Source organism: Propithecus coquereli, unplaced genomic scaffold, assembly GCF_000956105.1.
Source record: "Propithecus coquereli isolate 6110/MARCELLA unplaced genomic scaffold, Pcoq_1.0 Scaffold249, whole genome shotgun sequence".
In the NCBI taxonomy this organism is placed as follows: Eukaryota; Metazoa; Chordata; class Mammalia; order Primates; family Indriidae; genus Propithecus; species Propithecus coquereli.
The window spans coordinates 484,017-508,765 of NW_012148052.1; the positions used below are offsets into that span (position 1 = coordinate 484,017).

Here is a 24,749-nt window from a genome sequence, read left to right on the forward strand (position 1 = left end):
GGGGGCGGCGGGCGGCTGCTGGGTCTCGGCCTCGCTGCTCATGGTTACGGTGATGGTGACTGGGGCCGGCTGCGGCAGCTGCGGCTCCTCCCGATGTGTGATGGTAACTAGGCCGGCGGCGGCGGTGGGGCTTCACAGGGCTCTCTGGGGTCCGCTCTCCGCTCCCGCTACCGATCGAACTAGCGAGAATGGCGGGACAGGCGGGATAAGCCCTAAGATTGACCCGCCCTTGGCATTGTTCACTGGCCAACCTTGCTGCCAATCTCACCACCTGACCCCAATCCCTGGCCTCTATTGGTTAATACTTTATCACTCCTCCACTCTCATTGGCCCTTAGGCGGCTAATTCAGCCGACCTACAACCGTTCCTGCCTCCGCCGCCGCCATAGAGACCGGAACTAGAATTAGAGTAGTCACCACGAGAACCATAGAGTACCCGAAAGGACGGGCAGAGAGAACGTGACTTTCACGAGGCCGCTGCCCAGGCGGGCTCCAGGTTCAGGGTTGTGTGCCTGCTTAAGAAAAGACACGACCAAACACTGGGCAGGGATTACCTGGTCTGACCCGGGGTTTAGAAGGGGGCCGGGTACCACCTTAGCTTCTCGTGGAGAGAAAGCATCCTCCCCTGTTCCACACACGGTCCTTGTGATCTCAGATCATCACCACGGGCATACAGTTGTCTTTTCTTTAACGGCCATGTACTCGCAGCACAGCAAGATTTCTGCAATTGGCTTAAACGTAAGCGTTGGAAGAGCTTATGCTTTTGGCAGACTCACCCTGGAGGGACCACACAGACTCTCAGGCCGCCGGGCCCAGTACTTTTGGGGCGGGGGTACTCTGTGGGGACCTGCCTTCCGATCCGTTTCACCAGGCATGTAAGGAATGTGTCTTCCTTAAGTATTCGCGTCTTTTTGTATTGGCCACAAATCAATATAATAGCAACTCACGTTTATTGAACAAGCTAGACATTTCTCCCCCGCATTTTATCCCTACAACATCCATGTTAAATCGGGATTACTATCCACGTTTCACAAACGATAAAACTGTGGCTGCCACCTGATGTTACTGAAGTCCACCCACCTTCGTTAGCTCTTTATTAACCGTCTACTATCGGTTGGTGATGGAGTAGTTAAAGAGTCAGTTTCTGCCTTCTGATGGAAGCAGAAATTTAAACAGCCAACACTCCAAGCACTCCGGAGCTGCAAAAGCACAAAGCATTTTGGGAGTGGAATATGAAGATGATGAAGAGCTAACTTTCCAAGTACTGAAAGGTTTATGCAAAGGCATACAGGCAAAAAGACATGGGATCTCGGGGGAAATGCAAGTAGCCCAGGAAGATTAGAATGAAACATTGGATTATAGAGGTAGGGAGGGTCAATTAGGCATACATAATTTGAAATTTATCTGAAGGGCAATTTTAGATTTGTAAGTGGGGAGTGGCATCTTTTTAAAAAAATGGCTGCTGAGTGGAGAATGGGTTGTAGAGGGGCAAGGAATGGAAGTAGGGAAACCAGTTAAGAGGTTTGTGCAGTGTCCCTCACCCCTATCAGTACTGTCAATTCCACCTCCTAAAGGCCTTCCTGAGTCAGTCCTAAAAACTCTCTAAATGTCCATCCAGAGTCTCTTCATTCCTACTGCCACTACTCTAGGCCATCATCATCTATTGCTTGAGCAGGGGTGGGCAAGCTTTTTTCTGTAAGGGCGAAGTAGTAAATATTTTAAACTTGGGAGGCCATTTGGTTCTGTCTTACTACTTAACTTTAGAGCCTGAAAGAAGCTGTTAAGTATGCCTGTTACAAAAAACCTTATTGACACTGACATATGAATTCCACAGAATTTTTACATGCCACGAAATATTCTTTACATAGCTTCAACTATTTAAACATTTAAAAACCATTCTTGTTCTTAGCTTACAAGCCACAGAAAAACAGGGAGTGTCGTTTGCTGACCTGCAGTCTGGCTTAGAGCACTGCTGTGTCCTCTTAACCATATTCTCTACCTCTTTCTTACTCTAATATTCCCCACCACGACAGCCAGAAAGTTTTGAAAACATCTATCTGATCATAACACTGTCTTACTTGAAATATTCCAGTGACTACCATTACACTTAGGATAGTCCAGATTCCTTAATGTGGTTTACTGGGCTCTGCGTGACCTCTCTAAACTTACTTCCCTACTCTTCTTTCACAATTCTTGTCCAACCTTCCAGGTGCTCTTTCAGCCATTACTTCCTTTGAACTCTCTCATCCTATCCTCTCAACTGATAACACTTCTTTTCCTTTTTCCCCTTTGCCTGCGTAATTCTTTATCCCTTAAGTCTTGACTCAGATGTTACTAGGTTAAGAGTCCCTCCCATCCTAAGACACTGTATTGCTCTAATTAAATCTTCCCCAGCAGACTGTGAGTTCCTTGAGCATCTAGCAATAATACCTTAAAGCATTTGTTAAATGAATGGCATGGTGTAGAAAATGAATTGCAGAAGGTGGTACTGGAAGCAGAAAGGTCATCTGGGCAGCTGTGCCAGTAATCCAGGTAAAAAAGATGTGCAGCAGCAATGTGCATGGAAAGTAGGTGGATTCCAGAGCTGCTGTTCCAGCGCCAGATGACTTTTGACTGTTAAAGGGGAAATCTTTCCTTAAAAGACAGTTCTGCCAAAACTGAGGACATTGAAAAGCATGCCCTATAGGCTTGAGAGCTTTTTCCCCAAAGCTGGATTACAACGACACTTAGAAATTGCAGCAGTACCCTAAGGATAAGTGAGCAACCTCCCCACTGCTTTGAAGAGATGGCTTCTCAAGCAGAAATACAGATTCTGCAACATTTGTCTTTAAAATGTTACTTTAAAAAGTATCATTACTTACTCATTCCATCACTTCATTCAGCTGTCTTCATGCTCAATGAGCATGAAGATGAGCTGTTTAAAAAAGAAACTACTTTTCTTGTAGCCACATCTCTACCACTGCAGAGATGCCCCTGAAGCACAAACAGTTCATGTCGAATCTCATCTCCTGTTCAAAAGTGGGAGCTCTCCACTCCAGAGTTCTGCTAGTCCCGTGCTGTCCTGGGAGCTCCCACCACCCAGCCCTCCATGGTGACCACAGTATAGACAACTCCAATGCCTGCCTTTAAGTGACGTAAGGGGCAACAAGATTCATCCCAAGCATCTCCTTTGCAAAATAACTCTGACCTTGTCCCCATCTCTAACAGAGTCTGGCCTAAGAACATAGTTCCCTCTTCCCAGAAAGCCCTCCCTTCCCGATGATCTGGCCAATCCCAACCAATCTGTCAACACTTACCTCAAATGTAACCTCTTCCTCTCACCCCTAAGTCTCCTTACTCTGCTTCCACAGGATCTGGTACATACCTCTGTCACTCACTCATTGATGCAACAAGTATTTTTTGTGCATCTATTAGATACTGTCCCCCCAGGTGTTGGGGACACAGCAGTTACAAACTGACAAAATTTTCTGCCCCCATTAAGGGCTCACATTCTAATACTCACCACCGTGCACTGAAACTGTGCCTGACTCCTGTCACAAGCACGGGCCACATCCTACTCATTTTCAGCTTCAGCCTAGGTCAAAGACTGACATAGAATGCGGGTGGATGCCAGGTGAAACTGATTCAACCGAACAGTCCATCACAAGAACATCAGCTCAGAACCACAGCTGTTCATCCTCCTTCCTGTCTCTTTACAATTCCACTCTATCTATCTAGTTACTTAATGTTCTCTCCTCCACTAGATCACAGTCCTTTCTCAACGTGTGTCCCCTGAAGCCTGTTTACTTGGCTAGAGAGAGTTGCAAATATCTACACTATAGGGCCCTTGCATATCTCACCATCTCCCTTGTCCCTGATACACTGAAATGACACTTTTTTTTTTTTGAGACAGAGTCTCACTTTTGTTGCCCGGGCTAGAGTGAGTGCCGTGGCGTCAGCCTAGCTCACAGCAACCTCAAACTCCTGGGCTCAAGCGATCCTCCTGCCTCAGCCTCCCGAGTACCTGGGACTACAGGCGTGAGCGACTACGCCCGGCTAATTTTTTATTTCTATTTTTGTTGACTTGCTAATTTTTTCTATTTTTAGTAGAGGTGTCTCGCTCTTGCTCAGAGCTGGTCTGGAACTCCTGAACTCAAGCGATCCTCCCGCCTCAGCCTCCCAGAATGCTAGTGAAATGACACTTTTAACCAAGTCCTATTGTCATAGAATTCAGCTGTTTGCTACCTCTGCTGCTGCAGCATGCTGCTGCCAGTAGTTATGAGGCATCCCCAACCCCTGGACAGGAGAAAGTAAACTGGAATGGGAGAACAGAGAAAATGCCTCACAAAAGGAACACGAGGGAATTTTCTTCTTTCCTTTTCTAACAGTGCGCTCAGTGGGGTCCTTCCTTTTAAAACTAACATTTTCCAAGGCATGTTACTATTTATAAATTACCTTCATATCCATTCTCTTATTTAACTCTTTCGATAATGCTATGAAGCAAATACATAGGTATTATTATCTCCATTTTACAAATGAGGAAACTGAGGCTCTGAAAGGGGAAGTGAACCTCTCAAGACCTCAACTGTTTAAATAATGACCCCAGATTCAAACCAAGATTTTTGACTAAATTACTCCCACTTCATCATGATCAAGACACATTCTACTAAATGGTCTCCCATCCCCAAGACATCCCAAGTTAGTGACACTTTTCCCACAGGCTCCATTCAGAACTAACCAAATTGAACCTACTGGGAACAGCTTTGGAACAAATAGTATTACAAGACTCTGGGGCTTTGCCTTCTTTGCCCATTAGCTTGAACCTATGAGCAGCCTGCTACAACTGCTTGCAAGTCGGATGCATCAACTATACATAGCAAGGGCTTGGCTCTGGGCCAAGCTGGCCACTGGGGAGTCCCAGTCCTCCCAGCTGAAGCTAGGAGGAGACAGGGCTATCATTAAAACCATTTAAAAACAATACACATACCAAAACGAACAAACAAACAAAAAAAACCCACACATAAAAAACTTTATTTACAGTTGAAAGCTTAAACACAGACAATCTTGGGTTCTGAATCTGTTCTACTTCCAGGGTCTCTTGATCAAATGGGCAGCAGCAGGCAGGGAAACAAACACAGGGGCCAGTCCAGATTATCTTACTCAAGAACATCTCCCAGAGCAATGGAAGGCCTACAATGGCAGAGACGTGGAGGTCAGTGAGGGATGGGGAAATAAACAGCTCAGAGGAACTGGAAGGGGACATCCCATGAGAGACGATGCTCCCAGCTATCCTTTCCACTCCTAATCCTGTTTTCCCAAAAGGGTAGAACAGGTTTGATTCTCACCAGAGATCAGAGGTTTGCCTCCACAAGAACCAAGAAGAAAGAAACTAACATACATGACCAAGCATGTTGTCTCTTTTATTATTTGCCCTTCACAGTTCTGTGTGGTATATATTATCTCTAATTATGCGAAGGAGCCAACTAGGGTTCCAAGGGATTTAATGGTTTCACTAAGTTCATAGAGTTAGACAGTGGTGGGGGCATCCTGGTCTACTTGGCTCCAAAGCCTGTGTTCTTTTTGTTAGACTTTGATGGCTCTGTGAAGCTCCAAAACAAAGAGCAATCCATCTTCCTTGCAGGTTTTGGTCCCAGGGGTAAAGAGAAAGGGAAGTCCACACTCTCCGTTCATGGCCTTGGAGTCAGTTATGCTAAAAGAACAGCGTACACTCTGATACTACTGTCCGCCTACCCCTACTATCCCCCAAATGTAGCCACACCCTCCTCCAGAGTCCTGGTGTCATACTGCAGGCCCAGACAAAAGTTTAACTCTTGGCCCTCAAGCAAAATGTATAAAAATGTATAAATGTACTTTGTGAGTTGCATGGTGTATCAGGACCTAAGACCTGTTAGACTAGACACTATGTGAGTCAACATGGTCCTTGCTTCAAGGAGGTCTCAGTCCAAGGAAAAACAGGTGATACATTATGTTAAATGCTGTAATGGAGGGATGAACCAAGTGCTGCCAGAGCACCCAGGTGGGAACCACTGGCTCAGCCCAGACCTGGGAGGAGGAGATGGATGAACCAGGGAAGGATTCACAAACTGATGTTAGCCACAGCTATGGCATACTCCTGGGACATGTTGGGAGGAATTAGGATTAGTTAAAATTACATATTAAACAGTATATATTTCTATTATAAGATACATGCTTAATGTAGAAAATTTAAGCATAAATAGGACAAGATAAACTAAAAAGAAAGTCTGTTTGCTACCTCTACTCTGCAGAAGTAACTATTATTAACAGTGTGCTACATATTGCTTTAGAGATTTCTGAGATAGTTACTCAAAATAAATAGTACCATGCTTACACAATGTACTACATCTTTTTCTTTCCTTCTTTTTTTTTTTTCTTTGAGACAGGATCTCACTCTGTTGCCTGGGCTACAATGCAGTAGTATCACCATAGCTCACTGCAACCTCAAACTCCTGAGCTCCAGCGATCCTCCTGCCTCAGCCTCACAAGTAGCTGGGACTACAGGTGTGCACCACTACGCCTGGCTAATTTTTCTATGTTTTGTAGAGATGGGATCTTGCTACATTGCCCAGGCTGGTCTCAAACTCCTGGCCTCAAGTGATCCTCTTGCCTTGGCCTCCCAAAATGTTAGGATTATAGGTGTGAGCTGCCGTGCCCAGTCATGTACTAAATCTTGACTGTCACTTAATTTACCTTAGAAATCTTGCCAACACATATAGATCTACTTCTTTCTTTCTTATTATTAAGGCTATATAGTATTCCACTGATGAGATATATGTGTGTAAGACCTGGTTACAATGTAGGCAGCTTTGCCTTTGTCCTGAATTGGAATGAAGCCAGACATTCTCCCCTCGCTGGCCTTTTCAGTTGGTAGAGCTTCTGAGGGCAGGGAACAAACAGTGTCTCATACCCAGCAGGCATGCAAGTATTTGCTGCCAAATCTCTGGGGCTCCTTAGGCCCATATTTTCACATGGAACCCCTTTTCTTTGCCTGGACTACCGCAGTGGGCTCCTCACTGGCCTCTGGCCCATCCTCTACATCACTGCCAGAATCATCTTCTGAATACAAAAATTCAATATTCTTCTGCTTAAAATCTTTCAGTGGTTCCTCCTGGCCTGGCTCTTTTTGGAGGGTCGGGATCCCATTTGAGAATCTCAGGAGCAAAATGGACTCTCTTTCCAGGGGGGAAATTACTCATTGCCTGAAGCCCATCCCCTGCTGTTGGGATAACATATGAATTGCTTAGCTTGGCACTAGCTCTCACAACTGGCCCTGGCCTCCCTCTAGCCGTGTTGCTTACCATTTGCTTTTCATATCTTCCTGCCTTGGCCATATTGAATTATTTGTAGCTTCTCCTATATTTCCTACTTTTATGCCTTCGCGCATGCTGTTCCCTCTGCCTGGAATGCCCTACCCAGATTTAGCCACTTGACAAGTTCTATTCTTTCTGTACTAAGCTGAAGCATAACCTCTTCTACAGTCTTCCCAAAGTCCAGGCAGACCCAGGCATTCGTACTTTCTTTACCTTGTTCTAAAACCGCCAATCCAGTGCTTTATTGTACTATAACTGTCAGCTTTCCCAAGACACTGTTAAGTTCCTTGAAGGAAGGAACTTTTCCAATCTGCAGTGTTATATGCAGCATGGGACATGTCTTAATTAATTAATGGTTAGTTGCAGAACAAATGGACGACCAGCCCAACTGCCACCAACACGTCTTTCATAATCTTCCCCTACAGGAATGTATCCATCCCATCTGCAAGTAATTCCAGAATGGGAGACAGTGTTCCCTAAATCTCAGTCATTCAAATAGCACCTCCACAACTGTTACAATATCTATCATGCACAGGTACAATTTATTTTTTAACCTAATCTTTATTTGAACTTCAATATTACCTCATTGTAAGCTATAATAACTGTAAAATTATGTAATGTGCTAATTATATATTTTTTTCTAAGATCCAAATATATATTTGTTTATTTATTTTTAAAGGGAGGGGGAGTGAGGAGGTGTGTTCAGTTTCCTTAGTTTTTTTTTTTTGAGACAGAGTCTTCCTCTGTTGCTCGGGCTACAGTGCCGTTGTGTCAGCCTAGCTCACAGCAACCTCAAACTCCTGGGCTCAAGCAATCCTCCTGCCTCAGCCTCCTGAGTAGCTGGGACTACAGGCATGCACCACGACTCCCAGCTAATTTTTTCTATTTTTAGTTGTCTGGCTAATTTCTTTTTATTTTTAGTACAGACGGGGTCTCGCTCTTGCTCAGGCTGATCTTGAGCTCCTGAGCTCAAGTGATCCACCCGCCTCAGCCTCCCAGAGTGCTACGATTACAGGCGTGAGCCACCACACCCAGCCCAAGATCAAAATATTTAAATAAGAGATAGTCATCCTAGCATCACCTAAAGTAGTGTCTCCCACAGTTCTCCATTAAGAAGCACCTGAGGGGCTGGGTGCGGTGGCTCACGCCTGTAATCCTAGCACTCTGGGAGGCCCAGGCGGGAGGATCGCTTGAGCTCAGGAGTTCGAGACCAGCCTGAGCAAGAGCAAGAACCTGTCTCTACTAAAGATAGAAAAAATCAGCTAGGCATGGTGGTGCATGCCTGTTGTCCCAGCTACTTGGGAGGCTGAGGCAGGAGGATCACTTGAGCCCAGGAGTTTGAGGTTGCTGTGAGCCGGCACTCTAGCCAGGGTGACAGAGACTCTGTCTCACAAAAAAAAAAAAAAAAAAAAAAAAGAAGCACCTGAGATTCTTGTTACAAATAGCATTCTGGGTCCCACCCTAAACCCACTCAATCAAACACTCCAGGGTAAGGACCTGGGAATTAGTAGGTTTAACAAATGCCCCAAGCGATTCTTATCTGTAGGAGAATTTGGGCAACAATGAACTGAAGAAAGCTCCCTACCACCTGGTACTGGTACCAGGCTTGGGGATCAAAGGGAGGAGGCAGCATATCAGACTAGTTGGGCTGCCAGCGCTCATAGCTAGTCCCTTTTCCAAGACTCTGAGTCCCAGACTTTCAAAACAGAGATCCCACCATCCCCCATGTATATGTAAGTAGTAAAGAACCCATTCCAGACTACGGCAGGAGAATCCTGAGGGTAGAAGTTTGTTTATGCTATCCCTAACGAAATTCATCATAAAAAACTTTCCCAGGACCCACTGAGATAAGGCCACGGTTTCTACATCTAGAGTAGTACAGAAACCTTCATTGTCACTAAAACCAAAGGAAGGCAAAACTCAAGAGTTCTAGAAGTGCTCCATGGGGAGGTACAGTAGATCAAGTGATCTCACCTGTCTCCTTCCCAACTCCTTCATCTTACAATCCCAGTACCTGGGCATAAGGCCTCAAATGCGTAAGGTGATAGCTTGATGTGAATGCAATAGATTCCTACTGGACCCAGTGCCACCAAGAGATTATTTCCTCCGGGGTCTTTTCTTTGTTTGGAATATGGTGGGTTCTCCATTAAAGGACAGACTATTATTTCCTATATCCCTGCCTCTCAAAGTCAGTATCGGCATCACTTGGGAGCTGATTAGAAATGAAAAATCTCAGCCCCCCATCCAGACCCACTCAATCAGAACCAGCATTTTAACAAGATCTCCTGGAGGTTTATATGCACATTAAAGTATGAGAAGCACTGCTCATTAAAAACATCATGTATAGTGGCTGTCAGCAATAATTGTGCTCCCCCCAAATACTGAAGGAGATGAAACACTCCTGTAAGATCAGAGATGCCGGCCGGGCGCGGTGGCTCAAGCCTGTAATCCTAGCACTCTGGGAGGCCGAGGCGGGCGGATTGTTTGAGCTCAGGAGTTCGAAACCAGCCTGAGCAAGAGCGAGACCCCGTCTCTACTAAAAATAGAAAGAAATTAATTGGACAACTAAAAATATATAGAAAAAATTAGCTGGGCATGGTGGTGCATGCCTGTAGTCCCAGCTACTTGGGAGGCTGAGGCAGTAGGATCGCTTGAGCCCAGGAGTTTGAGGTTGCTGTGAGCTAGGCTGACGCCACGGCACTCACTCTAGCCAGGGCAACAAAGCGAGACTCTGTCTCAAAAAAAAAAAAAAAAAAGATTAGAGATGCCTGTGACTTTTTACAGCAGGGAAGGAAAATGGTGGGTTAATACCACCTCCCCTTCTGGTTCAAGTTGGTGTTTGGGGGGAAAAAATATTAATAAAAATATTAATACCACCTCCCCTCCCTCCAGATCCCTGTTCCCTGGGGAATTAATTTCCTCTTTTCCTTAATTTCTCCCAAATCACATTATTCAGAAGCCCAAAGTGGGGATCCATCTTCAAAACCCCTTTTATCAGACTGCCACCCAGATTCTCTAACACCTTAAAACCTGTGATAGCGATCTTTGGTAAAGTAAAATGATATAATTCAAGTAGAGTTCTCAGCTCAATATCTGGGCACAAGTATTCGATAAATGATAACTGCTTTTATAATAGTGTCCCCAAGTATTTGCTATGAAATTCAATTCTGAGCAAGTCACAGTACGGAGAGTGAATTGGAGGTTCTTAAGTTTAGAGCTCACTGTCTAATACAGTAGCCATTAGCCACATGGGGCTCTTTAAATTGAATTTAAATAATATTAAAAATTCAGTCCTTCAGTTGCACCAGCCACATTTTAAATGCTCAACTGTCACAGGTGGCTGGTAGCTGCCATATTGGATGTGCAAATGCAGAGCATTCCCATCATCACAGGACGACCGGACGGTCCTGGTCTAGAGGGCCTCTGGAATGTAAAATGGCCACCTGAGGAATTTGCTCCGCTTGGGTTGCAGACTGAGAAGAGGGGGTTTCATGAGGGCAAAAGTTCACATAACATTTGCTAATAGTGAGGGAGGTGGGGAGGGTTGATGATCCCACCCTCAGAAATAAAACCTCCAATAAGGACTTCTTGGTAACTTTCTGTAAAGGACTCAGAAAAATACAGAAAAGAGGTCCCAAACATAAAGAATTTCTACTTTATTTTTTAAAAAAGCTTAAGGTGTCAAGTGGGCCTGAGGAGGGACCACTTGGCTGGATAAGAGAAGTCCATGTGCAGCTTCTAGCACACACTTGTGCATTCCTACCTCAGCATTTGCTCGAACCAGTTCCCGGCCTAAAATGCCTGACATTCTCCCCCTCTGCTAACTCACGTGATAAATTTTTACTGAATGCCTATAAGTGCCAGATACCCTGAACACAAAGTCACAGATTAAGGTATGTGCAGTCATTAAAACGGTCTGGTATTTAATTGGATCTCCATTTGGAAAAAAGACAAGAGTCCCCTCTTAATACCATACAGAAAAACAGATTCTAGATAATTTGTAAGTATACAAATAAAACTATAGAAATATTAGAAAAAATACAGAAGACATCATGATCTGAGGTAATAAAGACATTCTTAGGCTGGGGCACAGTGGCTCACACCTGTAATCCCAGCACTTTGGGGGGCCGAGTCGGGAGGATTGCTTGAGGCCAGATCACTTGAAACCTGCCTGAGCAACATAGTGAGATCCCATCTCTACAAAAAACAGAAAAATTAGCCAGGCATGGTGGTGCATACCTGTAGTCCCAGCTACTTGGAAGGCTGAGGCAGGTGGATTGCTTGAGCCCAGGAGTTTAAGGTTGCAGTGAGCTATGATCGTGTCACTGCACTCTACCCTAGGTGACAGAGCAAGACCCTATCTCAAAGAAAAAAAGTCTTTATTAAATGAGAGAAAACAGAAAAGCCATATGGGCAAAGTCTGATTATTTTGACCTCAACAAAATTTAAGACTTCTGTTTAACAAAGAATATCAAACCAAACTTAAGATATATACCAACCTTAAGATAAGCAATACAATACCAATTTCTTCTTAAAATATATTCTGTAGAAAACAGTCACAAAATATAAAATAAAAAACTGAGGGCCGGGCGTGGTGGCTCACGCCTGTAATCCTAGCACTCTGGGAGGCAGAGGCAGGAGGATCGTTTGAGCTCAGGAGTTCGAGACCAGCCTGAGCAAGAGCGAGACCCCGTCTCTACTAAAAATAGAAAGAAATTAGCTGGACAACTAAAAATATAAAGAAAAAAGAAATTAGCCAGGCATGATGGCACATGCCTGTAGTCCAGCTACTCTGGAGGTTGAGGCAGGACAACTGCTTGAGCCCAGGAGTTTGAGGTTGCTGTGAGCTAGGCTGATGCCACGGCACTCTAGCCTGGGCGACAGTGAGACTCAGTCTCCAAAAAAAAAAAAAAAAAAAAAAAAGAACTAATACCCATAATGTGTAACTATTCAAATCATTGAGGAATTGGCAAAATAAACCATATGATACAAACAATTCGCAGAATATTATACAGGGTGAGTATCCCTTACCCGAAATGCTTGGGACCGGGGGCATTTCTGATTTCAGATTTTAGAATATTTGCATATAGATAATGAGATTATCTTGGGGATGGGACCCAAGTCTAAACACAAAATTCATTTATGTTTCATACACTTCTTATACACACAGCTTGAAGGTAATTTTATACAGTATTTTTAATAATTTTGTGCAGGAAACAAACTTTTGACTGTGACCGATCACATGAGGTCAGGTGTAGAATTTTCCAATTGTGATGTCATGTTGGTGCTCAAAAAACTTTCAGATTTTGGAGCATTTAGGATTTCAGATTTTCGGATTATGGATGCTCAACCTGTATCAGTTTTGTTCTGTTGTGATTTTTTTAATACAAGGTAGTTTTACATGAACTAAGAAGGAAAAGTTTTCAAGGCATAATGCCAAATGGAAAATAAATGAATAATATAGTATGATCTCATGTAGGAAAAACAAAACCTCCCAAAATTAGATGGGCAAAGAAAAGACAGACATACATTGAACTGATACGGAAGTGACCTCTGGGGAGGGGAGTGGAATGGGAGGTGGGGTGTTGTCAAGGGGGACTTTCACTTTAACTGTTTGCTGTGAAAGTTTTCACGATGAGCATGTATTATGTTACTTGTGTAAATACAAACAAATAAATGAAATATGGGAAGAACTTTCATTGGATTATGTATTTTTTTTAAAGCTATAAAAGTTACTTTAGGGACAAGTGGGGAAGTTCAAACTTGTACCGTATGTTAGATATTATTGTGGTTATGTAGGATGTTCTTATTTTCAAAAGTTCCTTGCTGAAGTATTTAAGGGTGAAGTGTCAAGAAGTCTGCAACTTTCAAATGAGAAAGAAAAAAAGGGAAAGGAAGGAAGGAGGCAAGTAGGACAGAAAGAGGGAGAGAGGGAGGGAGAGAAGGCAAAGGGAGAGAAGGAAGAAGAGGAGCAGGAAAGAGGAAGAAAGGGAAAGGGAATAGGAATGGGAGGGAAGGGAAAGAAAAAAACAAATGTCAAGGCAAAATAATAAAACAAGAATGTTAATCATTAGTGAATCTAGGTGAAAAGTATATGGGTGTTCAATGTACTATTCTTCCAACTTTTCTGCAAGCTTGAAAAGAAAAAAAGAAAAACAAAACATCACCACCCCTCACGTAGCTAGGAATGATCAATTTCTCCTTTTTACTCTTGTAACACTTGGCAATATCACTCACATTACTAATGATCCCCTCTAAGAATGTGCCTTATTTCCTGTGAGCTCCTGAAAGGTAAACCCTCTTTCAATTCTTTGCCCGCCTCTCCACAGCTAGCATGCAGCCCAGCGCAGAGCAGGCAGTGGCAAGTATGAGCAGGAAGTGAGTCCGTGCAGGCTGAGAGATGTGAGGTATTCACGTATGAGGCTGGCAAATAAAAAGCCGGGGCCTGGGATTGCAGCATCAGTTCTGATGAGAGGCTGGTCCCAGCAGAGAGTTACCCAGGCCTGCAGCCAGGTCTTTCTAGTGGGACTCCTGAATGGAAGTGTCATCTGAGAGTCCTGTTAGAAACTGTGTGCACAGTTTTCAGGTTGTTACTTTGTATACTACAAAGCAGTAGAAAAGTAAAGTGCTCTCACAACCCTTTCTCTCTCGGTCCTTATAATGACCCTAAGAGATAGGTATTACAGAATCTCCCTTTGACAGATGAGGACACAGGCTCAGAGAAGGAAAGTGACTTCTCCAAGGTCACACTGAGAGGAAATGGGTTCAATCCCATGTCTTCAAGACTAAAGTTCTTTCCACTAGACCACGCTGCCTTCTCTGGGGTCTGACTCCTAACTAAATAGCAAAAAGATATACTTACCTGGTTTAGTCTTGGTCGGGGCTACATCTCCCCACACTGTGAGATCACCACAGGCAGCTTGGGTTTATTGTTGGGGCCCGTGGGAACATTCTGGGAAAGAAAGCATAGTGGAGATTCATCCGCTCAGGCACCTGCTCGTTCCCTCATGGAAGCTTGCTTTACTGATGCCTGCCAGCCCTGTGCTAAGAACCCAGGACTCAGGACTGACATGAAAGTCCACGTCCTGGCAGACAGGTAAAGCACATAATACAGAGCAAAGAGAAAATGCAAAATGCTTAGAAAACAGCAAACCTATGATACATAGCAATATAATAAGTTATAAGAGAGAGCTGGGTAAGGGGTAGACGAGGCAACTAAATTTTAGCTGCTTAACGAGGTCAGGGAAGGCTTCACAGAAGCGGGGACATTTCAGCTAGGCCTGGAAGGATGAATGGGATCCCACCAGGAGGAAAAGAAAGAGCATTCCAGGCAGAGGAAACAGCATGCCCATTCTTGGCTATTAATCTCATCAGACTCTCTTACTATCTTTAGGAACTAACTTTCTTTCCGCAGAGGCAGGAAAGAGCAAGAGGCAGCGATGTGTATGGCATATTTAGAGAGCAGCTAGCAGCCTGATGTGGCTGGAACATGGAGGAGGGCAGTGGCAGGAGAAGGGTCCAGGGAGAGGTAGGCAGGGACCAGATCATGGAGGATCTTGAATGCAATGCTGAGAATGTTATCAAGTAGGTAACAGGGTCATCAGAGGCCAAACCTCAGTGTGGGCCACACAGGCTAACTTATGGGGCCAAGAAAACAGGGGAGGCATGTGGTCTCCCCTCCCAGTTCCTGAAGGAGTCTGTGTAACTGGAGGCAACGAAGACTGGGCCTAGCCAACCAGAGCCCTTCTCCACCTCCTCAACGCTAGTCAGATAGCACCAGAACAGAATCGCTAGTCAGATAGCACCAGAACAGAATCGCTGAGAAAGAGGAAATCAAAGCAGACTTACCTCAATCTTTCTCATCACCAGAAGTCCATCAATGATTTTTCCTGTAGGAAGAGTATGAGCTGGACTTTATTCTTCTTGTTTGCATAGCATTTTCCAGCTTGCAATGCCCATTCTTAGCTATTATCTCATTAGACCTTTTTACTAATTTTAGGAAACTGAGATTCAGTGGAGGTGAAAAGACATGCCCAAGGTCACAGATAATAAGTAGCAGAGTTAGGGCCCAAACCTAGGTCTGAGAGATTCCAAAGCCCCACTGTATCATGTTGCCTCTGTGGCATTTGTTTAGTGTTAGCATCTGGGTTTTCCCCCTCAATACATATTACCCGACTGGTTCCATACTACATCAAATGTCCCCTTTGTCCTTCCCTCTAGTTGTCTAACCTCACATTCCCTGTCTCCCCACCGTTTCCACCTTCCCTACTACTACCAAGAGCAATTACACCTATTGAATACTCTTGGTGAAGAGTTCGAGGACTGGCTTCTCCGGAAGTCCCACCCTGGGTGAATGAGGCCTGGATGATGGGGTAGGAGGAGGACTTACCAAACACTACGTGCTTCCCGTCCAGCCAGTCGCACTTAGAGCAGGTGATAAAGAACTGACAGCCATTTGTACTGGGACCACTGTTTGCCTGATGGAAACCAAACATACGTGCAGTTAAGTTTCCCTGGCCATGTTAGCTGAAGGGCAAGATTCCCAAAAAAGCCCATACCCCTCATTCCCCCATGCTTTCTTTCAGCAAACCTAACTGAGCACCTATAATGGGTCAGGGCCTAAACCAGGATCCAAGCATACAGAAATGGACAAGACACAAAATCCATGCCCTCAAGGAACTAGATTCTCTAATAAATATAAGTTGCTCCTACAGTGTGAGTTTTTATAATGGGAACAATTGTTTATGGGACATAATTTGCTGTAGTTAGTCCAAAACTGGTTAAAACTGGATTATAGTTACAAATTAGCTACCAGTTGGGAAAAGACCTGCTTCCTTTTGTGTGTATGCTATAAGCTGTTTTGTCTGAATGGCTTTGTACTGTATCATAGCAATAGTAATAAACAGTGTCTGTGTGACTATGTACATATTTCATTGCATACTTCCCTTATTTTGGAAAAAATGAGTAGAAAATAGAAAACTGAAAGTACTAATAGTTTACTAAGGTAAACACAGGTATCATAAAATTAGTACTACTGAGACAAAACTGTAAACTATATTAGATAGGTCACTAGCCTTAATCAAATGTTGTTGGATTTAAGTTGTTTGACTCTGTAATCAATTGCAAAGGAAAAAAAAATGTTCATGAAGTACTGCAAGTACATTAAAGATAATGTCTAGCTAGGCACGACCTCTAATTAGGGATTTCATATGCTACTTTAGAAGCCCCCCAAGTAAGTATGGGGGGTTTTGTACACACATTCAAGAACATTTCATATATAAAAGGACTGCCTGAGCTGGCCAGAGGAGGCCCATGCTTTGGAACAAGGGATAGAATTCCCAGGGGCCCCAATTCATTCTATCTATTTTTCTCTTTTTGCTGCTCATGTACGATCATTTATTAGCAAGCAGGCATACACAACACAGTCATACACGTTTTTATAGCTTGGGGACACTCCCTGCCCTTAGGCACTCGTTTGTTCACTCTCCCTGGCAGTATAGCTTATGAGTGCAGAATAAGCTCTGGAGCCAGATGACCTAGCTTGAACTTCAGCCTCACCACTGTGTGACCTTAGTTTAGTCCCGTAACCTCTCTATGCCTCAGTTTCCTTATTTGTACCTATCTCAAAGGGATGTTGAGAATATTAAAATGAATTAATGCATATAAGGAGCATGTTGAAGAAGTGTCCAATACATGTCAGCAATTATTCTGATTATTATTCAGTCACTCATCAACATGTGCTCTGTAGCCTTTCTCTGTTAGGTAGTAAGGCCCATCCCTGCCCTTGAAGAACCCATGATTTAGTGGAAGACGGAAGCAAAAACAACAATGCTACAAGTATGTGACGGCACAGCTTAACCAGTGCCAGCCTTAAGGGGATAGATGAAGCGGGCAGAGACCAGGGCTTCCTTCCATTTTCCTGACTCCTCCACGGATGCTAACACTGTGGCATGCATACAGAGGGCTCTAATCCTCATGGTGAAGACATGAGCCCACCTAAGCTGCCTCTGCACCCTTTCCCTGCACTTGCCCAGCCTCGCTTTCCCAAAAGGGGGCCTGCTAGTCTCACCCCATTATTATGGCAGCCTCCTAAATGGCATCCCTGCTCCAGACTTCCTATCCCCATCTGCCACTCACACTACAGCCAGGGTCTTCATTCTAAAACACAGCATTGATCAACCCAGCTCAAAAAAGTGTAGTATGGCTCTCCATAAACTGTGAAAGAAAGTCCACACACCTCTCCTCATTCTGGCATTTAAAGCCCTTCAGGAGCGATGCCCACCTGCTTCTCTCGCTGTCTCTACGAGCCATTCCCTCCCCACACACATTCTATGTTCTCATCACCTTGGTCACTTTCTGGTCCCTGAATATGCCACCCTGCTATTTCATGGTTGCAGATCTCTGCATAGCCTGTTAGCTGGACTTGAAGTGCTCTTTCTTCCTATGTCATCTGGTACAGAATTCCTCTAAGAACCCAAATGTCCCCTCCTTTGTGACGGCTTCTCCAGCCCCTAGCAGCACACCCTCATTCCCCTGGGCCCTCACACTCCTTTCACACCCACTGAGGTGCGCTCCCCTTAATACACTGGTGGCACACGTTACCCTACGCTGGACTGGCTGTTTTACAAGTGGGTCTCCCCTGTTAGATGTTAGGTGTCATGAGGGCAGGGATCATGTCTGTATCCTTATGCTTTACCATGAGGAGGGAAACACTGGCTGGGAACAAATCCTTACTTGACGAATGTCTGACTGGCAAGCGGGCCAGAGAATGCGATGTGAATGGTGGGGAAGTGAGCGCTGGAGCACTGATGGAGGGGATGGGTGATGGGAGTAGGGAACGAGAGGGCTGGAGAGTGAGGGAAGCAAGGGGGGTGGGAAACGAAGAGTGAGGGTGAGTAAGGGGAAGTATGCAGAGGTGGGGTGAAGGGATCTAAGTGAGGAGGGGAGGGAGCCTGTGAAAGGGAGAGAGATGTGAGAGTGGGGGTTACGGTCAGGGAGGGGTGCCGGGAATGGTGAGCAAGAGGCGAGTGAGCAGCCAGCAGGCGGTGCAGGTGGTCGGGTGCTGTGCGTGAGTCACGGTGAGTGGGGCGATGAGCGGCGACACTGGTCTTGAAAGCACAACCAGCTGTATTCTGAGCAGTGAGGCTGAATGCCCAGCCGCACATCCTGGCTCACACAAAGGTAAGGAAGCACACAGCAGAGCTCGGTTTCAGTTCCCCAGCCTGTTAGTGCCCAATGAAATCAAATCAGACTGAGGAAGGAGGTGGCAGAGGTGAGTCCTAGGCCAAGCAAGAGAAGAAAAGCATTTGCTTCCATCCTAAGAGAGAGCACTGGGCCTCAATAAGGGTCCAGGAAACAGCTGGCTATAAGTCTAACTCAAAATCTTGATTGGATCTCACTTACCATGGAAAGCAGGCCTGGAGCAGAATGCCTAAGTTTAAAATTTTCATCTGCAAAAGGGCCACGGTAAATACTGGCGACTCCAGTACCATCTCCCTGAGCAGAGAGAAGGGAAGTGTTAGTAATTCAGAGTGTCAGGCCCCTGGAAAACAGAGGAAGATGCTGTTAACCTAACGCCTAGCTTTTTAAGTCTACTTTTACTCTCGTTGGTCTCCTTGGAAGCCATACCAATTTGACCCTACCGTGCAATCAAAGCAAGGCTCATGCAAGGTGCCTGCAGCCCACAAAGTCTGCCCAGGGCAGCTCACAGATTGGACAGAACAGGTCACAGCTGAGTCTCCAGAAAGATCAATTAAGACAGGCAAAGTAGGGAACAGTAGCAGTACAGTGATCACATATATAATCCTTGCCATTCCCAAAGACTCTCATGCCTGCAGTCACATAAAAGCACCCCTTTAAGCGACTACCGCCCTGCTCCCCCAAACTATCTATGAGGGTGGGTGGGCTCTTGGCAGTCTGGTCTATACAACATGATACCACTCTCCTGGTCAAAGTTGACTGATACAGGGAAGGACACCTAACTCACGCTGCGCCAACTAGAGTTCCTTCTCTGGGAATCTGGAAGTGGGATAGAAGCTCTTTTTGAGGTTGAATTTGTATCATGTGAACCTGGAAGCTGGAGGTGACTTTATTCTGCAAGGTGGGCTACAGAACAGAAAGAGAATGCAGCACAGATGTGTAGAGAGCACTTGCGAAACAGAGATAAAGAAATGTCTTGGTTCTACATGGCTTTCCAGTTCCTAGTTCTATTTCTTCCTTTGGTTCCATGAAATACCCACCTTATCATAAATTCCCAATCTCTGCTTACACTAGCTTTATCTGCATGTTCTCTTTGCTCTTCCAACAACCCTATGGAATAAGGATTTTTCATCTTCCCCATTTTTCAAGTGAGTAAACTGAAGTCTTGGTAATAAAACTTGACCAAGGCCATATTTTCAGTACCTTAAATAGAATCCCTGAGGTTTAAAGGTAATATTGAGGGGTACCAAAAAGATTAATCTCCCCATGCCAGTTAGTGAAGAGAAAGAGTGCATGTTAAAGAGAAGGTGCACAGTAGAAAGGGAAAACCCTGACTTAGTGTAGAATCAAGGGTCCCTTTTTTGGGGCAAAGACTATCAAAGGGGATTAATATTAATATAAGCCAGGGAAGAAAGGAAAACTATCCAAATTCAAATATTTACTTGGCTAAAACTTATCAAATAAAACCAAGTTTGTATAATGGAAAGATCTGGATTTGAATTCTAGATCTATCCCTTAAAAGCTGGGAAAGTCATTTCCTATCTCTGAGCCTCAATTTCCTCATCTAGCAAGTGAGGATAAAGTCACCTAGTCTTTACATGAAGAGAAGGTGAAGACTGATGAAGATTCGATTAGATAGTGCCTGTGAAAAGCACTTTGCAAACAATACAGTACTATATAAATAATCAAATAAGCTATTATATTATTAACTACTTCCACATAAGAAGGAAGAGAAAATAAATGTATTTCCAATTTCCCAATGAACCTAAGGGACAGATCAGTTACCATGCCATTCGCTAAAATCACACTATTACTCCCCAGAAGGAAGAGTAGGGAAAATAATTAATTAGAATAAACAATGGAAAGCAACTTAAATCTTCGACTCTAATGGATAGATCAAATAAATTGTCTATTCATAATGGAATATTATTTCTAGCTATTAAAAAGCATGTTTTAGAAGAAGTGATGACAAAGGAAAGTATAAGCAATTATTAAGTACAAAAAAATTAAAACGTATGTATGATCTTAAGTCTGTTAAAAATTATATAAACATACATACATATACTAAGACCAGCAGCTGCAAACCAGCATACCAATAGTATTATTCCTTGAGAGGTGAGATTGAGGGTGATTTACTCAGTCATTTATTTTCTTCTTTGCACTTTGCTTTTGCGACCAAAACAAAACAATAAATATTATTAAACAAATAAATGAACAAACAAATATTCTTCGTCCAACTTTGGAAAGTCTCAAATCCTGCTTCCTCTGGCTCTTGCTCATTCTATTTTCCCTTCCCTAAGGGCAGCTCTAAGCAATTGCTTCTGACACTCAGCCTTCAGAGTGAGCAACTATTGTCTAACCCTGGGGCTATCAACAAGTGATCGGATGTACCTGGGTCAAAGACCTGGCCAGGCGCGGTGGCTCATGCCTGTAATCCTAGCACTCTGGGAGGCCAAGGCGGGTGGATTGCTCAAGGTCAGGAGTTCAAGACCAGCTTGAGCAAGAACGAGACCCCGTCTCTACTAAAAAATAGAAAGAAATGATCTGGACAACTAAAAATATATATATATAAATTAGCCAGGCACGGTGGCACATGCCTGTAGTCCTAGCTACTTGGAAGGCTGAGGCAGAAGGATCACTTGAGCCCAGGAGTTTGAGGTTGCTGTGAGCTAGGCTGACGCCACGGCACTCTAGTCTGGGCAACAGAGCAAGACTCTGTCTCAAAAAAAAAAAAAGACCAGTAAGAACTTGGTCCTGCCCTTGAAAGACAATCAGGCAATGTAGGAGCCTATGGGAAGAAAGGCAAGAAGGCAGAGGATAGCTTCTCAGCCCTTCTTACCAGAGAGCAAGTCCAACTACCATCAGTTGTGGCCAGGGGTTGCAAACTTAAATGCCTACAGGAGCAGGCGACATGAATAAGTAAAGCAAGTAGTGGAGAAATGGCAAGGAGACATCCTGTCTAAAGGGTGCAGTTACTTGATTCCAACCAGTTGTCACTGCATGAGAAATGCAGGCCTAGACCACACCCATTTTCCATTTTTTAAAGAGAAAACAAAACTCCAGAATTTTTTGGTGACATTTCCCAGTTTTCCAACACCATGCAGATGAAACACAACATATGTGAAAGCATGATTCAGCCTAAAACCTGCCACTCTGCAACCCTACATAGGATAGGAAACAGAGGTCTTAAAAACTCATGAGTGTCACACTGAACACATGAAGGAGAGCAAATGTCTCCCAGATCCAAGAGAACAGCAACATGACTAACCAAATGGTATTAATAAGAGTGAAGAAAGACCATGCACAGAAACGAGTGGGTAAGGACAAACGCAGGTTAAAGGAAGAAAAAATCTGATTTATTTAGTGTCCTCCGAGGTTAGGATGGGGGGAGGGCTTGGTATGTGGGACACAGCCTACTCACAAGAAAGTCATGGTTAGCAGTAAAGAACAATTCCACGGGACTTGCCCAGTGAATACAGCAAACATCCCTCCAGAACTATCTACCTCTCTTGCTCTGATTCCTGGCCCAGTAATCAACTTCTGATTAAAAACTCAGCTTTCCAGGCACTATGAAACCAGAAGTGAAAGGAAAAATAGGACATAAGCATTTAGCTCACTGGAAAGACACTTACATTCATTCAGAAAAAACAATTGCAGCTGATTTCTAACTAAGTTTCATGTGACTAATTAGTGCAGGTCTGTCATAGACCATCTATAGGTATGATGGGAAAGTCCAGTTTCTGGCCCAAAAAGGCTGAGGTTTAGACCATGGAAGTTAATGACCCAATCAAAGTGCTAATGTCTGTCATTTAGTGATACAGTCAGGAGTAGCCAGCAACTCTGAAGGACTTCCCCATCACCACCAAACTTGGCTATTGTTCTCAAGCCTCACGACTGGGTCCTTATAATGAAAACAACAGCAGCAGCAACAACAACAACAAAAACTAAACCTATAGGTCTTTGATAGGAAAGGAATAGTACTTACATTAACAAAATCTCCACCCTGAATCATGAAATCCTTTATAACTCTGAAATAGACAGCAAAGAATCCTGAGAGAAGATTCTATGGTCTAAAAAAACAATTGACTTTGTCATTGTATAATAGTAATAGATTAACACTTAATTGCAAAATACACTGTTTATTACTTTGGCTTACAAAATGATTATCCTTTCCTGGAACGATTGGGCTGAGAGAATTATTAACCATGAAAAAGGGTTTCAATTATAAATAACGGTATTTTACTGTTGATCTAAGTGCATGATCTGGTACCTGAACAAGAACAAGGGGCTAAAACGCTGCAGGAAGAATTACCAAAATATTCACCAAAGCTGCAGGTAGGTCAAGGACTTGGTAGAAATTTGGGGAAAAAAGAACTACAGAGAATATATGTGAAATAGACTGCTACACACATAAAGGCTCAATAACTGCTAGCTATTACCTCTAGGCAGGATTCTTAACTTTCTTATCCTCAGTTTCCTCCTCTGTAGAATGCAGACAAGAACACATACCACCTCACAGGAGTATTGCTGAGAATGAGAGATGGTAGCTCTAAAGCTCTTGATATAGTTATGTGCTAACATTGTTACTAACCATGTAACTGTGTGAGGCAATGAGCAGATTCTATACTGAAATTAGACTGAGCAGTCTCACATTCCACTTCCAGAAAACCCAGGGAGTATGATTATCCTGGGACCATCATATACGGTATTTTAGGAACTATTTATAAACATCAACCAGCAGGATATATTATATGCACTTAAGGACTACAACTATGGTTTTATTTAATATATATTGAGACAAACGAGGGCATGAAAAAGATAGGACATTGGAATGATGGTTTCTCTCTTAAATACATAAAAAGAATAAGTAGGAAAGTATAAGTAGAGCTAAAACATTTAATAAACCTTCAAGTCAGTTGTTGAGTCCACAAAAACATTTCTTCTCAAGATCTAAGAACTAGCCTCTGGTTTTATTTTCCTCTAAAGAGCCTAATCCCACAAGTATTTCTGAAAGCTCACAGGATGGCTTACCTGTGGAAGGTGCTCCCTTTGTATCCTATTGGAACCCCATCTTTTCTATAACCAAAAAGAAAGAGACTTGGAATGATGACAGGCAATCATAGGCCTTCCCAGTTACAACACACTGGAGCCAAAGGGACTCTCCTAAAGATGGTAGAGAGAAGAGACATAAAGAAGGCAAATAAACTAAGGATAGACCCCTGGGATACCACCTCCTAACACTATCACCAGCAATCGTTCAAGGCCTGTGGTTCCCCAATACCCTCACTACAGCCCCAGGACATCCCTCAGAGTAGGCAAAAAAGTCAAACACGTCTGAGACTGACCTGAATTCTCCAGTGCAAAACTGCCTGAAAGGGAAAAGAGTGAACGATTCAGTCACGGTGACATCATCGGTGTAGGGGAGAGTACAGATATTGGAGCCAGCAAGCCCACCAATTGGCCAGCCAGATGTCCAAACACGCAGGCATACAAACTAACAGCATAAACTGACACGGGAACAATCAAAACGGTAACCATTCAGACAGGGCAATACCAGAGAAATAAGATCTCAAGGACAGTGGAGAGACAGAGGCAGATAGACGATTCGGGGGACTAACTTGAGACGGCTTCTAGCTCGGCTAATCCGACAGAGCTGAAGCATTTCCTTACCTAAAGTTCTCGGCCGTTTTAGGCACAACGTCTGCAAATAGCTCGATCTTCATGCGGCCAACTTCCTGCAATCAACCAGAGATGGTCAGAAGGCCCAGCCCAAGACCGTGAAGGCCTCACGGGGCAGGCAGCATGACTGGCTGACCCACCACCCGTGCCGTGCCGTGCCGTGCCGCTGGGTATCTCCCTCCTCCGCCCCCTTAGCCCAACCTTTCATTCCACCCAGTTCCTCCAGAAGCGGTGCGCTAGGATGGCCAAGGCTCCTCCTCCTCCCTGTCCCCAGCCCAGCCGGTCGATAGCTTCTGGTGCAATTTCACTCCTGGCTTCCCGAGTCTGCTGTCTGGGTTGGTGAGTTCTGCCTGCCTAACCCCGTACAGTTCCCCTTTGGCGCAGGTCTGGGTGCCGCCTGGTTCTCACCTGGCCGCCAATGCTGACATCAAAGAACACCACGGGGTTGACAGGGCTTGAATTTGCCACCGCCATAGCTCCGACCCGGAAGCAGAAGTAGAGAGCACGGGGTTCTGGGGAACCTAAACCCAGCCCCCGAGGAGAG

General features: G+C 44.2%; 1 protein-coding gene across 2 annotated transcripts; it reads right to left on the bottom strand.

Annotated features, from left to right (window-relative positions):
- Positions 1–4,990: 4,990 nt before the first annotated feature.
- Positions 4,991–24,749, bottom strand: PPIH (peptidylprolyl isomerase H (cyclophilin H)). 2 transcript variants are annotated; one of them, XM_012646717.1, is made up of 10 exons: positions 24,614–24,749; positions 24,197–24,261; positions 23,872–23,895; positions 23,558–23,602; positions 22,512–22,554; positions 18,731–18,823; positions 15,717–15,804; positions 15,176–15,216; positions 14,190–14,279; positions 4,991–5,168 (listed from the first exon to the last, which is right to left on the bottom strand). In XM_012646717.1, exons 1-9 carry the CDS (start codon positions 24,677–24,679, stop codon positions 14,211–14,213), a joined length of 534 nt encoding a protein of 177 aa, XP_012502171.1. In that variant the 5' UTR covers positions 24,680–24,749; the 3' UTR covers positions 4,991–5,168; positions 14,190–14,210. The 2 variants fall into 2 exon arrangements, with proteins under 2 accessions (XP_012502171.1, XP_012502172.1); XM_012646718.1 differs by lacking the exon at positions 4,991–5,168 and adding an exon at positions 13,418–13,461.

Coding starts and splice junctions, on each gene's coding strand:
- PPIH (XM_012646717.1), bottom strand. CDS start 24,679: ATGGCGGTGGCAAATTCAAGCCCTGTCAACCCCGTGGTGTTCTTTGAT. Junction 24,262..24,613: donor ATGTCAGCATTGGCGGCCAG/GTGAGAACCAGG, acceptor GGTTGATTGCAG/GAAGTTGGCCGCATGAAGAT. Junction 18,824..22,511: donor AGGGTGGAGATTTTGTTAAT/GTAAGTACTATT, acceptor CTCTCTGCTCAG/GGAGATGGTACTGGAGTCGC.